Source organism: Mirounga angustirostris, unplaced genomic scaffold (genome assembly GCF_029215605.1).
Source record: "Mirounga angustirostris isolate CCGP_5_RB_7025 unplaced genomic scaffold, mMirAng1.0.hap1 SCAF_2, whole genome shotgun sequence".
Classification (NCBI taxonomy): domain Eukaryota; kingdom Metazoa; phylum Chordata; class Mammalia; order Carnivora; family Phocidae; genus Mirounga; species Mirounga angustirostris.
Window position 1 is genome coordinate 107,763,185 of NW_026991710.1, and position 16,556 is coordinate 107,779,740.

Genomic DNA, 16,556 nt, shown 5'->3' on the forward strand with positions numbered 1-16,556 from the left:
TTACAACGAATCCGTATATGCCTATCACCCAGCTTCCACAAGCATCAAACTCAAAACTGTTCTTGTTTTATCTACAATTCTACTGACCTTCCTTTGCCAAGATTTATCTTTTGCTTACAATGTACTACATAAGTCTTAGGGGTACAACTCAAGTTTTACAAATATCCTGACATATCAGAGTCACCACCCTGATTTAGATGCCCCCCCCGAGGCTCCCTCATATGCCCTTCTAATCATTACTTACCCTTCGAAAATGTAACTGCTATTCTGATCTCACCCTCATAGGTAATTATGCCTATTCTTCACTTTTATATAATGAAATTAATAGACTATGAGCTTTTTTATGTCTGGCTTCTTTGTTCAACATTAGGTCTGTGAGACTCATCCATTATTACTTATAGACATAGTTCATTCTTTTTTATTCCTGCTATCTATTTCATGATTTGAGTACACCACCATTTATTTATGTAATCTCATGTGGATGGACATTTGCGTTATTTTCAATTTTTGACAGGATTAAAACTTCTATGAATATTCTTGTATGCGTGTTTTCATGAACATAAGCACTCATATCTGTGGGTATGAAGCCAGCTTTATTTGGCATTGTATGTATGTATGTCCAACTTTAAAAGACACCGCTAACTGGTGGTTATATCAACTTACATTCCCAAAGTATTGTATGGAAGTTCCAGTTGCTTTACATCTATCTTTGTCAACACTTGATGCTCTTAGTTTTTTTTGAACTTTAGCCATTCTGGTCAGTATGCAGTGGTACCTCATTGTAATTTTAATTATATTTTGTTGATAAATAATGCAGTTGAACATTTTTTCATATATTCTCTTTTGTGAAGTGCATATTTCAGTTTTTTGCCCATTTTTGGAAATAGGGTGCTTGTTTTTTCCTTATTAATTGTGGTTTTATCATTATTAATTGGTAACAGTTTTTATATTCTAAATATTAGTCCTTTTTTGTTGGTATTATATATATAAATGCCTATTTATATATTATATTATTGTATTATAAAATATTATATTACACATGTATTATCTATATTTTATGTATTACAAATACTTCTTGTATTATACTTTCTTTCACTTTCACTCTCTTAATGGTATCTTTTTTTTTTTTTGACAATTTAGATTGTGATTTTTAATAGGCAAAACTGGCAAACCAGAGTCAGCATTGTACTGTGGTGTCTTTTGATGACTCAATAATATTAATTTAATGAAATCCAATTAATCTTTATGTTATGATTATTGCTTTTGTGTTCTCATTAAGAAATTCTTTCTTACCCAAGATCATGAAGATTTTCTCTATGAAGCTCCATTGTTTTATATGCTGCATTTAGGTCTACAAGGCAGCTCAAATTAATTTAAATGTATGGTATGATATAGGGGTCAAGGTTTATTTTTAAAATATGGACCCAACTGATCTAGCATCATTTATTATAAAGATAATTCTTTCCATATTGAACTACAGTGGTGCTTTTGTTACAAATGAAGTGATTATGAAAAACGGGTTTGTTCCTGGACTCTGTTTTGTTCCATTGATCAAGCTAATTATTATTATACTGACAGCACACTGTCTTAATTACTATAGCTTTATATCAAGTCTTGAATCCCCACAGACTAAAGCATAAAGTAGAAACCTCTCTGTATGATATAAGGCCCTCTTTCAGAGTTCAAGCTTTTATAAATAACTAATGTTTGATGCTTGCAGTAGGAGGCATTCAATAAATGTGTTGATATGAATTAGACTGGAATGTGACTTCTTACGAGTATAGAGCAACAAAAAACAAAGTGAAACATGAATACTGCCACCTCATATCCCTTCTATGAAACTGGAAGATATAGGTCTTTATCATAAAGAGTTAATGACAACTTTTATATAAAAGTTGCATGGAATGGGGTAAGGGCAAGGAACATGGTGAAGATGATACCGGTGCTTCTTGAAACTCCCTTAAACAGGTTATCTTGTTCCTATTGTCAAAGCATGTTAAACATTAGCATGAGGAAGGAGGAAAAGAGAGTGACAATAAAGGAGAATTTTTTTTCTAAAGGAGACTTTTGTCCCTTGCCTTCCTCCTAGTATGGAAATTTTAGACTACGTATGAGAGGTTCTCAGAGCGTACTGATGTAGCATCCTCTATAAAGCTAGTTTTAGAGTTCAATTTTTAAGAGGCTATTATAGAAGAAGAGAGGATGGTAGTCTATAAAGTTATCTAATCTATAGTTTTGCTAGCACTGCTTAAATTGCTTTGGCAGGAATATCAGTGTATTTCATGGTTGCAAAGAATTTTGTGTGTGTGTGGATAGTGAAAGCAATCATTTTCAAGTACGCTTGCCAAATTCTACAATACAAAAAAGACTGGTTAATGCTCTGCATTATGATTTAATGCTATCTGATGAAAAGGCAAAAAAAAAAAAAGGCCTTAAAAATGTTTTACTGGGTCTCTCTAAATACTTTTTATATTTTGACTTTCACAAGTACACATTTAACTCTAACTAGTCTTCAAAATACCTTTAATTTGGCTTTTTTTTGAGCCTCGAGAGCAAGCTTTCTTAAATCTTCAGTCTCTTTCTGTAACTGTTCATTTTCTTGCTGAAGTTTCAGCCTTTGTTCACTGACAAATCCACAGTTCTCTCTCTCAGACTCCAATATGTTTTGAAGTTTCTGAATCATTTCTTGGCAACGTGATATCTCTTCTGAGGAACTGATTAAAAAAACAAAAGGAACCTTTAAACTTAATGATCTGTAATGAAAGTCAAGAAGTTATGTTTTATAGTATAGACTTTTGTATTCTTTGTTCCAACCCATTACTCTTCACTGTAGACTTAAGCTATGTAGTTTCACAATGTTGTATTATCCCAGGCAAATACAACCAATTTAGCAATCTCATCTAATAAACTGAACTGTTACCACTCACCTAGAAAATCTATGTGAAACTTTTTTTCAAATTTTGCTAACAGTGAGAATCACTGTGTAACAAAGACTTCAAGGGGATAAACTGAAGCTAATGGTAAGGAAGGTGATGTAGGTAATGATCAAAATTCCTTTATTACTTCAATCAACTCCATAAGAAGACACATTAGCTGTCTATATTACTAAATTACAATAAGACCTATTTCATATTTTCCTGTTATATGACTTAAAATTTTTTTAAAAAATAAACTTCCAGTTCTATAAGCCTCTTGTTTTATCAGTTTAAATAGGTTATATTTCTTGAACTTTCTCCACAATGGATTACTGGGTGACCCAACCTTCAAACGTATATTGCTTCAATATATTGCTAATTTTTATTCCTATCTTTAAAAATTTCCATTTTTTCAATCCTGCTAATCAAATACTGCGAACATTATCTGGTCAATACGTGTCAGAGGGAATATATAAGGTCTTTAATTTCCATAATACTTTGGCTTTTTTTCCCTATTTCAACTTTGGCTGATAAAGTTCCTAATGAAATGACAGATCTAGGCAATGATCATCAAATGATAAAATCAGAAAGAAGCTAACATCAGAAATAATCACATATTATGTGCCTACAAACTGAAGTCCAAAATATTACGATTTATAAAGAATTCTTACAAAAAAATGTGAACTGGATCAGGTCAAGCCTCTTGATTTGATTATTAGTTTTTAGGAATTACATGGGACAGAGAAACAAGGTAAATGGCATCACATATATGCATGCAGGCAGAGGAAACTAGAATACAAACAACCTAGGTTTTCAACAAATTGTAAGAAAAAAATAGAGAACTGGGGGGATAACTAGAAATAAATATCCATCTATTCACCACCCGCAACATCCATTCATCTGTTAATGGACACTTAGGTTGTCTCCATATCTTGTCTACTGTGAATAATACTGCAATGAATGTAAGAGTGTAGATATTTTTTTGAGATAGCGATTTTGTTTCCTTTGGATATATACCCAGAAATGGATCATATGGTAGTTTTTAAACTTTTTTGAGGAACCTCCATACAGTTTTTCACAGTGGTTGTACCAATTTACATTCCCACCAACAATGTACAAGGGTTTCCTTTTCTCCATATCCTCACCAACACTGGTTATCTTTTGTCTTTTTTTTTTTTTGATTTAACAGTTTATTATGATTTATGAATGTTATTCATATGATTATCATATTCATTTATGAATGTTATTCATATGATATCATATTCATTATGATTTATGAATGTTATTAATATGCCTTCAGCTCAGGTCATGATCCCAGTGTCCCGGGATCGAGTCCCGCATCGGGCTCCCTGCTCTGAGGGGAGCCTGCTTCTCCCTCTGCCTCTCTCTCTCTCTCTCTCTCTGTCATGAATAAATAAATAAAATCTTTAAAAAAATAAAATAAAATAAAATAAAAAACATCAGTCCATTAAGCCATGTAGAAATAAGTATGCAAAAAGCCTGCAAACCAAAACATACTTTAAACATGGTTAAGAAAAAGGATTATCTGAAATTCTGGATTTTCCAATCACTTCGTTATGCTAATGGCAGCCTAGTAATCCTTCACTTCAGTTGAAGTAAGCCTCCTAAATCTGGCTTTACTGCAGGTTCCAACTTCTATGTTATCTTCTGTCATCTGCCCTTCAAAGCTTTCCTTTAGGGTTAATATGGCCACATGAATGCATCTTCAAATTCCAGGTCTTTGTTATTTTTCTTGAGGAAAGTCTTCCCATTCACATAGTTCTTTCCCATTGCTGAGGCTTACCAGGCAAAGTGAGCTCCAGATGACTGGAGCTGAAATATTTATTTCTGACTGAAATAAATACAGTTGCCCCTCATTCCAACCACAAATTAGTAAAGAAACTCCAAATGCATGACCATCACCTGACTGAGTATATGCTTGCATCACTATACCAGCTGAGCTGCTAGAATGGGTTCTTGGTAAACGAGATAGTATCACTGAGCTAGTTTTTGAGCTCTGTACACAAGCACTCTGTAATCTGGGCCCATGCCACTATACACCAAGCCTGATTGATTCCACTTTTTGTACACCTTGCTCATCATACAGAATGGATTTGTTTCTTCTCAGTTGCTAATACCACACTATTTGCAGCTTTAATTCCCACTGGAGGGGCTTCTCCAGCTACAGCAGTGAAAGCATATTCAATCCGGGTAAGTTTACATTTGCTGAATGCAGTCAGCCAAAAGCTGTAACTGTGCTCTGCCATCTTTACCTGGAGTCTATCTTTTGTCTTTTTCATAGCCATTCCAACAGGTGTGAGGGGACACCTCAATGTGATTTTGATTTGCATTTCCCTGATGATCAGTGATGAAGAGCACCTTTTGATATACCTGTTGGCCATTTGTATGTCTTCTGAGAAAAGTCTCTTCAGGTCCTTCTCCCTTTCTAAAGCAGTTTATTTGTTTTGCTATTGAATTGTTCAACTTCCTTACATATTTTCGATATTAACTCCTTGTCAGATACTGCTTGCAAATATTTTCTCCTATGCTTTAGGTGGTCTTTTCACTCTTGATTTTCCTCTTTGTTATGCAGGAACTTTTTAGTTTGATGTAATTCCACTTGTTTATTTTTGCTTTTGTTAGTTGTACTTATCGGGTCAGATCTGAAAATCACTGCAAAGACCGTCAAGAAGCTTTCCCCCTGTTTTCTTCTAGTAGTTTTACAGTTTCAGAATTTACATTTCAGTCTTGAATCCATTTTGAGTTGACTTTTGTATATGGTGTGAGATAAGGGTTCAATTTCATTCTTCTGCATATGGACATCCAGTTTTCCCAACACTACTTATTGAAAACACTATCCTTTCCCCATTGTGTGTTCTTGGCACTCTTGTCAAAGATCAGCTGGCCATAAATGCATTTATTTCCATTGATCTACATGTCTACTTTTTATGCCTGTACCATACTGCTTTGATTTTTTAATTTTTCTTTCACTTATTTATTTAAGATTTTATTTGTCAGAGAGAGAAAGAGCAAAAGCAGGGGGAGCAGCAGGCAGAGGGAGAAGCAGGCTCCTCGCTGAGCAAGGAGCCTGATGCTGGACTCAATCCCAGGACACTGGGATCATGACCTGAGCTGAAGGCAGACACTTAACCAACTGAGCCACCCAGGTATCTCCCATACTGTTTTGATTACTGAAGACTTGTAATATTTTTTGAAATCAGGAACTGTGATGCATTCAGCTTGCTCTTCTTAAGATTGCTTTGTCTATTCAAAATCTTCTGAGATTCATTATGAATTCTTTTTTAGGATTTATTTATTTGACAGAAAGAGAGAGCACAAGCAGAGGGAGTGGAAGAAGGAGGGAGAAGAGGCTCTCTGCTGAGCAGGGAGCCAGTCACAGGGCTTCTCGATCCCAGGATCCCAGGATCATGACCGCAGCCAAAGGCAGATGCTTAACTGACTGAGCCATCCAGGCGCCCCCATTATGAATTTTAGGATTGTTTTTTCTATTTTTGTGAAAAATGCCACTGGAAATTTGATAGGAATTTTATCAAATCTGAAGACTGCTTTGGATAGTATGGACATTCTAACACTATTATTTCATCCAATTCATGAAGATGGTTTCTTTACATTTATATGTGACTTTCTCAATTTCCTTCACCAATGATTTTTAGTTTTCAGTGTAAAATTTTTTTTACTTTCTTGGTTAAATTTATTCTAAGTATTTTATTCATTTTGAAGCTCTTGTGAATGGGACTGTTCATTTCTTTTTCAAATAGTTTGTTGTTAGCGGATAGAAATGCAACTGATTTTGGTATGTTGATTTTGCATCCTATAGCTATACTGAATTTATATATTAGATCTAATGACTTTTTTGGTGGCGTCTTCAGGGTTTTTTCAATATATAGGATCATGTTGTCTGTAAACAGAGTCAATTTTACTTCTAATTTGGATGATTTTCTTTTTTTTTTTTCTTGTAACTGCTCTGACTAGCACTTCCATTACTATGTTGAATAGAAGTGGCAAGAGTGGACACCACGGTCTTGTTCCTGATCTTAAGGGAAAAGACTTTAGCTTTTTTCACCATTCAGTATGATGTTAGTTGTGGGCTTGTCATATATGGCCTTTAGTAGGTTGAGGGACATTTCTTCCCTAATTTGTTATTTCTTTAATCATGAATGGATGTTATATTTTGTGAAATGCTTTTTCTGTATCTATTGAGATGGTCATGAGTTTTATCCTTCATTCTTTAATGTGGTATAGCCCATTTACCGACCTGCATACCATCCTTGTCTCCCAGGTATTAATTCCACTTGACAACTGTGTATGATCCTTTTAATGTGCTATTGAATTTGGTTTGCTAGTATGTTTTTTGGAGTATTTTTACATCTGTGTTCATCATGGATATTAAGCCTGGTATTCTATTTTCTTTTTTTTAAATTTTATTTTCTTATGTTAATCACCATACATTACATCATTAGTTTTTGATGTAGTGTTCCATGATTCATTGTTTGCATATAACACCCAGTGCTCCATTCAATATGTGCCCTCTTTAATACCCATCACCAGGCTAAACCATTCCTCCACCCAAGCCTGGTATTCTATTTTCTGATAGTGTCTTTGTCTTGTTTTGGTATCAGAGTAATGCTGGCCTCATAAAATGAGTTTGGAAATGTTCTCTCTTCAATTTTTTGGAAGAGTTTAAGAAGGACTGGAATTTAAGTCTCCTTTAAATGTTTAGTAGAATTCACCAGTGAAGCCATCTGGTTCTAGGCTTTTCCAAAACCCAAGGAGGTTTTTGATTACTGATTCAATCTCCTTACTAGTTTTCAGATTCAGTCTTGGGAGGTCGTATGTTTCTAGAAATTTATCCATTTCTTCAAGTTTATCTAATTTGTTGGCATATAAATGTTCACAGTAGTCTCTTATGGTCCCTTGTATTCGCGTAGTATCAGCTATAATGTCTCCCCTCTTTTATTTCTGATTTTGAGTCTTTTTTTCTTAGTCTAGCTAAAAGACTGTCAATTTTATCTTTTAAGGGATGCCTGGGTGGCTCAGTCATTAGGCGTCTGCTTTCGGATCGGGTCATGGTCCCAGGGTCCTGGGATCAAGCCCCACATCGGGCTCCCTGCTTGGCAGGAAGCCTGCTTCTCTCTCTCCCACTCCCCCTGCTTGTGTTCCCTCTCTCTGTGTGTCTCTGTCAAATAAATAAATAAAATCTTTAAAAAAAAAAGTTTTATTGATCTTTTCTATTGTTTTGTAAAAATTCTCTATTTCTACTCTTATCTCTGTTACTTCCTTCCTTTTGGGCTTAATATTTTTCTTCTTTTTCTAGTTCTTGAGGTGTATGGTTAGGTTGTTTATTTGAGAGATTTCTTAATGTATATTTATTGTTAAAACTTTGCTATAAACATCCCTCTGAGAAGTGATTTTACTACATCCCCTAATTTTTGGTATATTATGCTTCAATTTTCATTTGTGTCAGGATATTTTTGATTTCCCTTTTGATCCACTGATTGTTCAAGAGTGTGTTAATTTTCCAATATTCTTCCCGTTACTGATCTGTAGTTTCATACCATTGCACTTGGAAAAGATACTTGATATAATTTTAATCTTCTTAAATTTGCTAAGACTTGTGGCCTATCATCTGATCCTGGAGAATTCAACACTTGAGAAGAATGTGTCTTCTGGTGTGTAGGACAGAATGTTAGGCCAATTTGGTCTTTAGCATTGTTCAAGGGTACTGTTTTCTTACTGATTTTCTCTTCTGGATGATCTGTCTATTGTTGAAAGTGAGCTATTAGTTTCCTACTGTTACTTTATTGCTCTCTATTTTTCCCTTCAGCTCTGTTAATATTTGCTTTATATATTTAGGTGCTCTGATGTTGAGTGCATATAGTTTTATGATTGTTATTTTCTCTTGATGAATTAACCCCTTTTTATCATTATATAATAATCATTTTTGTCTCACGATAATTTTTGACCTAAGTCTATTTGTCTGATATAAGATACCCCTGCTGTCTTTGGGTACCATTTGTATGGAATATCTTTTGCCATCTCTTCACTTTTGGCCTAGGTGCTTCCTCAAATGTAAAGTGACTTTCTAGTAAGCACCATATGGCTGGATCTTATTTTCTAATCCATTTAGTCTATGTTTTTTGATTAGATAATTTAATCTACTTAAAAGGAATTATTAACAGGTAATAACTATTGTGATTTTGTTAACTGTTTTCTGTTTTGCAATTCCTTTGTTCCTTTATTCTTATTTTAGCTGTCTTTTTTTGCGATTTGTTGAATTTTTATACTGGTTGCTTTCATTCCTTTATCTTTTGTCTACTACACATTTTTCTTCTGATTAGCATGAGGCTTACATAAAACATCTTATAGTTTTAAATTTGTAACAAATTTAACTTCAATCACATAAAAATCTCCACACTTTTACTTCTCTGCTCCCTCACATTTTTGTTACTGATGTCATACATGTTTTTATATTGTATATCAATTAACACACTATTGTACCTCTATTATTTTTAATACTCTTATCTTTTAACTTCTATATTAGTGTTAAAAGTGATTTATGTACTACTATTACATTCAGAGTATTCTGAGTTTGACCATATACTTACTTTTACCAGTGAGTTTTATACCTTCATATATTTTTGTGTTGCTAACTAGTATCCTTTCATTTCCACTTGAAAAACTCTTCAGCATTTCTTATACAGCAACTCTAATGGTGATGTAACCCCTTTTGAGCTTTTGCTTGTCTTAGAAAATTTTTAGGGTGCGTGGGTGGCTCAGTTGGTTAAGCGACTGCCTTCGGCTCAGGTCATGATCCTGGAGTCCCGGGATCGAGTCCTGCATCAGGCTCCCTGCTCAGCGGGGGGGTCTGCTTCTCCCTCTGACCCTCTTCCCTCTTGTGCTGTCTCTCATTCTCTCTCTCAAATAAATAAATAAAATCTTTAAAAAAAAAAAAAGAAAATTTTTAATCTCTCCTTCATTTCTGATGGACAACTTTGCTGGGTATAGTATTCCTGGTTTGCAGTTTTTTTCTTTCAATACTTTGAATATATCATACCACTCTCTCTCTGCTGCAAGGTTTCTTCTAAGAAATCCATTGACAGTTTTATAGGGGTTGGGGGGAGTCCTTTGTATGTGATGAATCATTTCCTGTTTTCAAAATTCTTTTTTATTTTTGGCAATTTGATTATAATGTGTCTAACTGAAGACCTCTTGATGTTGAGCCTATTTGTGATTCTTTGGGTGTCATGGATCTGGATGTTCAACTCCCTCCCCAAATTTGGGAAGTTTTCTATTATTATTTCTTTATAAACTTTCTGTTCCTTTCTCATTCTGTACTCCTTCTGGGATTTTCATAATGTGTATATTGGTTTACTTTAAGATGTTCCATAACTCATGTAGGTTTTCATCACTCTTTCATTCTTTCTTCTCTTTGTTCCTCTAACTAGATGATTTCAAATGACCTAACTTCAAGTTTGCTGATTTTCTTCTGCATGATCAAGTCTGATGCTGAAACTCTATAGAATTTTTCAGTTCAGTTCTTCAGCTCCAGGATTTGTTTCTTTTTAATGGTTTCTATTTCTTTGTTAAACTTCTCATTTTGTTCATGTATCATTTTTCTGATTTCATTTAGTTGAATGTGTTCTCTCATAGTCAACTGAGTTTCTTTAAGACAACATTTAAAATTTTTGTCAAGCAGTTCATGGGTCTCTGTTTCTTTTGGGTCAGTTAGTACAGCTTCATTAGCTTCCTTTGGTGTTGACATGTTTGTCTGATTCTTTCTTGGTATCTGTGTATTTGAAAAAGCAGATTCCTCTTCCAGTCTTTATAGACTTATTTTGGCAGGTAGACTTTATCCCGCCAAGTCCTACAACTGATAGGGCTGCTTCTGGGATTGTGGTTGAGTAAGGCTGAAACCATGTCATGTGGCTATTGGCAGGTTCATGGTTGGCAAGCATGTCATCGGGGTACAGTCAGGTGTTGTGTCCCATGGGTTCCTAAGGGCGCTCCTGTCATGTCACTGGGCTGGTCCATGGGTGGGTAGGACTGCTTTTGGACTGTGGTAGAGTGGGACTAAAGTTGGGTCACAAGACTGCCTCAGGGATTGTACTCAGGTCTGAGGTCAGTGGGTGTTTAACTGGAAGCATCTACAAGTGTGGCTTCTGCTGGGTCTTTTGGGTGGATTCCTGGCAATGAAAGACTACCTCAAATTGTGGTAGAGCACTGCTGGATCCATGTCTTGTGGTTTTTGCTAAGTCTGCAGTCAGGTATGACTTCTGCTGGGCAACAGTTAATACTCCCATCAGTTTACTGGGCTGGTTCCTGGGAGAGCAGGACTGCCTCCACACCATAAGAGAGTGGAACTAGAGCTGGGATGCAGAACAACAGTCAGCTCTGAGGGCAGATCTGTTATCAGAAGTACCCACAGGGATGGCTTTTTTGAGTCCCTTGGTGGAGGGGGCCAGGTGTAGGACTGCAGACAAGTAGGCTTAGAGCCAAGACCATAGGTAGATGGGACCATAGTGTGCACTGCCACTGGTGCGTAAGCTTCCCTCCCTGTTTTTGGGCTCCAGCAGTGTTTTGTAACCTCCTACCTGGATCCCAAAGCTCTCACAAAGGCATTTTTGTCCAGGGATGCCTTTCATATATTTTTCTGTGGAGGGACATGGGCTGGGTACCTCCAATTCATTCCACTGTGTTGCTGACATTATTCCTCTTTATTTTTAAAATATTAAACATATTCTGTAACAGACTGAGATTTCACGTAATTCAAATTAAGTTTTACTGTATTAAATAACACTCTGGGGGAAAAGGTAGAAAAATATTCAGAAGGGATATGCCAGACTATAAATTTACCATTTTAGTAGACAATGTAATAAATAAACATGATGGATTATTATAGAATATTCAATAACAAAAGAAATGTAAGTATAAACTGAGTATAAAAGCAATAATTATAAGGAAGCTACTGTAAAAGCTGCATAGTTAGTATGAAAAGAACTCAGTCTTATTAGCATTCTATTTAACTGCCAAAAGGGAGAAATTTAAAATAAAACGGTATAATACTGTTAAATCTTTTCTTCCTGAGGAAATTAGTTTTCAGAAATAAGCTTAAAGGGGCAACCGGGTGGCTCAGTTGGTTAAGCGTCTGCCTTCAGTGCAGATCATGATCCCAGGGTCCTGGGATCGAGCCCCACATCAGTCTCCTTGCTCAGCGGGGGGCCTGCTTATCCCTCTCCCTCTGCCTGCTGCTTCCCCTGCTTGTGCTCTCTCTCTGTAAAGTAAATAAATAAAATCTTAAAAAAAAAAAAAAAGAAAGAAAGACGCTTAAAAGATTCTATTTGGTGCTAAAAAGTTTTTTTTCATCATATATGTAAGTCCTATTTTAAAAAAAGTAAAGAATCTGTCAGAAAGTGTATGAATTCTGAAAATGTTAACAGAAAATCGAAAAGAATAACTTACTTTATTTCAAGTTGTTTTATTTTATTTTCTGCTGTCTTAAGTCTTAGTTGAAGATCATCTTTTGAACGCTCTGCAACCAGACATCTTTGGTGCATTTCTTCTAGTTTTCTGTAATCACTTTGATTTACTCTACCTTCATGGTAAATCTGCAAAAGATTATATGTATATTACCTTACAGAAGAAAACTGTCTTAAGAAATTACAGTTTAGAAACTGAAATCAATGATAAATAAAAACCCATAATCATGTGTTCATTTGTTCCCATCGTTACACAGTAAGACATATCAGTAACTTTGGTTATTTCATATTTAAAAAATGTTGAAAACTGACACATAAAAATTATTTTTGAAAGTATTCATGCTCACTGTAAACTAGTTTTAATATGTTATTTAAAAAATTATTTATTTTATCCTTTCATTAATGTGATGTGTCATGTTGATTGATTTGCAAATATTGAACCACTCTGGCAACCCAGGAATAAATCTCACTTGATCATGGTGAATGATTTTTTTAATGTATTGCTGGATTCAATTTGCTAGTATTTTTATTGAGGATTTTTACATCTATGTTCATTGGGGATAATGGTCTGCAGTTCTGTTTAGTAGTGTCTTTACCTGGTCAGGGTGAAGCTGGCCTCACAGAATGAATTTGGAAGGTTTCCTTCCTTTTCTGTTCTTTGGAATAGTTTGAGAAGAATAGGTATTAACTCTTCAACTGTTTGGTAGAATATGTTGTGAAGCCATTTGGTCCTGGGGATAGTTTTATTATTTTAAAAAGAAATGTAAAATATTGAAAGAAAAGAAATATTCTAAATGTCACCAATTAGAGATAACTGTTTTGATTAAATTGTTTTGAACACCCTTCAAGACAATTCTATATTCAGGCACACCTGGTGGCTCAGTTGGTTAAGTGTCTGTCTTTGGCTCAGGTAATGATCTTGGGATCCTGAGATTGAGCCCTGCTTTGGGCTCTCTGCTCAGTGGCGAGTATGCTCATGCATGTTTTCTCTTTCAAATAAATAAATAAAATCTTAAAAAAAAAAAAAAGACAGTTCTGTATTCTGATATTAAAGAATACAGACATATGCTATGGTGCAATAAACAGAACTATCTGAAAGTGATTCTATAATCTTACTCTGGATTAACTAGACCATAATCTAACTGAAAGGGGGGTGCCTCTTTTCCCAACAGGAGTGGGTGTACCCAAGCTCAGCTTCTTATAAGACAGGCTTCCTACCACAACACAGGGGCTGTAACATCCTGAGAACTGTAAAGTCTCCAGGTGCTAAGCAGCTCACATTTCAGACAAATTCTACCCATAGCTACCCCCTAAATCCAGACTGCCTGGTCAAGCAACCTGTATCTTCTCCCACTGAAAAGACTGCTTTGTCACTCCTGCTCTATAAAAAGGTAGGATATCAGCAAGTTAATGTCCCACTACTAAAATACAGACACGTGTATATCCTGTGCCTTTTCTTTACCTGTTGTCTTTAGTCTTGTTTTACATTTCCCCAATTAAGCCTATTCCTTAATCTATGCCATGTGATTTAAAAAATTTATCCCAGCCATGATGTACAGTAGGTAGCAATCTAAATGGGATCTATCCCTATTCCATAACAGTAACTCAGAAGGAATCAACCTCACAGGAGACTGGTGACCATAAATGTCCTACCTGGAACATGACATATATACTTTTGCTAAATGCTGCTTTTGTGACTCTTTTACTATCTGATGTCATTATCTTTTTATGTCACTAATACAGATATGTCACATGCTTTTTATACTATGTAGTTCTTCTTTGGACATCAAATTCTGGCTCTACCATTTACTACTTGTTAGCGTGGGTAAGTTACTTAACCTCTGTGAGTTCCTAAGGCAGCACTTAAAACACAGTATATGCTGCATCAAGTTTCATTTCCCTGTTTTCCCAAGGCATTTTAAGAGAGTGGGATATTTACTGATGGTAAAAAAGTTATTTAAATAAGAAATAAAATTTTAAAGTATAGACTTTTCACATTATTTTTTCTCAAATATCATTGGGGTAATATTTTCCTACTTAAGAAATAAAAATCTATACTTTTAAAAGGTTAAAATTAGAGTAATGATATAATTTTCTAGTTATATATACTTGTTTTTATAAATAGCTTACACCCAATAAAAGTTGGCATTAAATTTAAAAACAGAAGGGAGACCAAGTAAAATTTACTATTGGGATGAAGTTTAAACAAGGAATATAGCTACTTCATAAAATTTATACCTTTAAGTAAAAAGTACATATACTGTGGCCACTCTTACAAAGAAATGTATTCAGGCAATACTAGTATTTAAGTGTTGACTGTGAATATATTCCAAATAAAAACACTCACTTACAATGTAGGGGTTGCTAGTAGGCAGTGTGATGAAAGTGGAGAGTAATAGTGAGCATTTGCAGTTGAGTTTTAGGTTAGGTTTTTGTTTTTTGTTTTTTTTTACCTTTTCTAGTTCTCCTTCCACTGCTTTTTTCTCCCTAATGGCTCGTTCAATTTGTCCTTGTTTTTCAGCACACTCCTATAAATTCAATTCATATTGGAAATAAATATATTTGTAAAATCTTAAGAAAAAATGGATACATAAAATGATTTGTTCATAACAAGAATACCACACTTACCCTATCAATACAGCAGGACCATACTGATTATTAAGCAAAAACAAAACCAAAAAACCTCCATCTTCAAAGAGCTACCTATCTCAGGAGTTCTAAGTAAACATTCTAAATTGGTGACAGAGGTTGAGGGATTCTAGAGAGAAAAAAATGAGACCCTTTTCTCACATTAGTTTTATTCATATACTCTTACGACTTATTTTGAAAAGGAACACAGAACTGGACAGTGACACAACACCCTGAGGATAACCTGTGGTCTAAAAGGCACAAAGGTATATAAATAAATTCTAAAACTTTTTTTTTTTTGCAAAACTTATAAAGAGCCACCTGGTGGCTCAGTTGGTAAGCGTCTGACTCTTGATTTCAGCTCAGGTCATGATCTCAGGGTTGTGAGATCAAATTCTGCACTGGGCTCTGTGCTCAGTGGGGAGTCTGCTCAAGATTCTCTCTCTCCCTCTACCTCTGCCCTTTTCCTCCCCCACCCTCTGTTCACATGTTCTCTCAAAAAAAAAGAGAAGAGAGCCAATGGACACAGTAAAAATTTTATTAGCATGATCATAAAACATTTCTGCTCCAAAGGTTTTAATCAGTAAAACTGAGCAAGCATATCAATCAGTTGATAAAATTTAGTATTTTGCAAATGAGAGTAAAACTGAAACAACCATTTATAATGACTGGTTCCTCATAGCTATTTGTTTTTATCTATTTATTTTCGAGAATGGGTGTGATTATTTTCTATTAATTGTATTTTATGCTTTGGATGAACCTCCTTACTGGCAGTACACTACTGATATTCAATTATCTTTAGCATAACTCTATTTTACAGAAGTACTGTATATCAATGGTTTTAAATTTTAAAATGAGCTTCTAAATTGTGACCCCAAATGAATTCTGATTATAATGAAGACCCTTAACCCTATGTTACTAATCAGATGATTGATCCAAATTTATTATCTTTCATTAAGGCAGAATTGTTAGTGTACAAGAAATGAAACTTTAATGTGCCATATGTTCATACAGTAAATTGCTAATCTATAAAAAAGTGGTTTTATGGTGTGAAATTTGGGATTTCTCCTATGTTCATAACTCATCTTATGTGATTGTTAAAAGACTATTTTTAGAGCAGTTTTAGGTTAACAGCAAATTGACAAGTTAGAGATTTCCACTATATTTCTTGTCCCCATATGTGCAGAGCCCTCCCCCATTTTCAACATCCCTCACTGTAATGGTATATTTATTAATACTGATGAACCTACACTGACACAACATTATCACTCAAAGCCCATAGTTTACATTTGAGTTCACTCTTGGTGCTATACATTTTACAGGTTTGGATAAACTTGCAATGACATGTACCCACCATTATAGTACCATACAGAGTAGTTTCACTGTTCTAAAAATCCTCTGTGCTTCACCTATGCTTATTCATCCCTCTCTCCTCCTAAACCCCTGAAAACGTTTTTACTGTCTTCATAGTTTTGCCTTTCCCAGACTGTCAATTAGAATCAAACAGTATGTAGCC

General features: G+C 34.9%; 1 protein-coding gene and 1 pseudogene across 9 annotated transcripts in view; both read right to left on the reverse strand.

The window, feature by feature from the left end:
* The window catches only part of SCLT1 (sodium channel and clathrin linker 1), a 201,918-nt gene that overhangs the window by 63,386 nt on the left and 121,976 nt on the right, over window positions 1-16,556 (reverse strand). For 7 of the 9 annotated variants that reach the window (XM_045880459.2, XM_064585065.1, XM_045880461.2 and 4 more), the window contains 3 exons: window positions 14,866-14,940; window positions 12,396-12,541; window positions 2,522-2,714 (listed from right to left, as the gene is read on the reverse strand). In XM_045880459.2, coding sequence (XP_045736415.1) covers window positions 2,522-2,714; window positions 12,396-12,541; window positions 14,866-14,940 — 414 coding nt within the window. The remainder of the gene's footprint in view (window positions 1-2,521; window positions 2,715-12,395; window positions 12,542-14,865; window positions 14,941-16,556) is intronic. The other 2 variants (XM_064585064.1, XM_054508754.1) reach the window with 1 other exon arrangement.
* On the reverse strand, window positions 4,483-5,972 carry LOC123847702 (proteasome subunit alpha type-2-like; annotated as a pseudogene).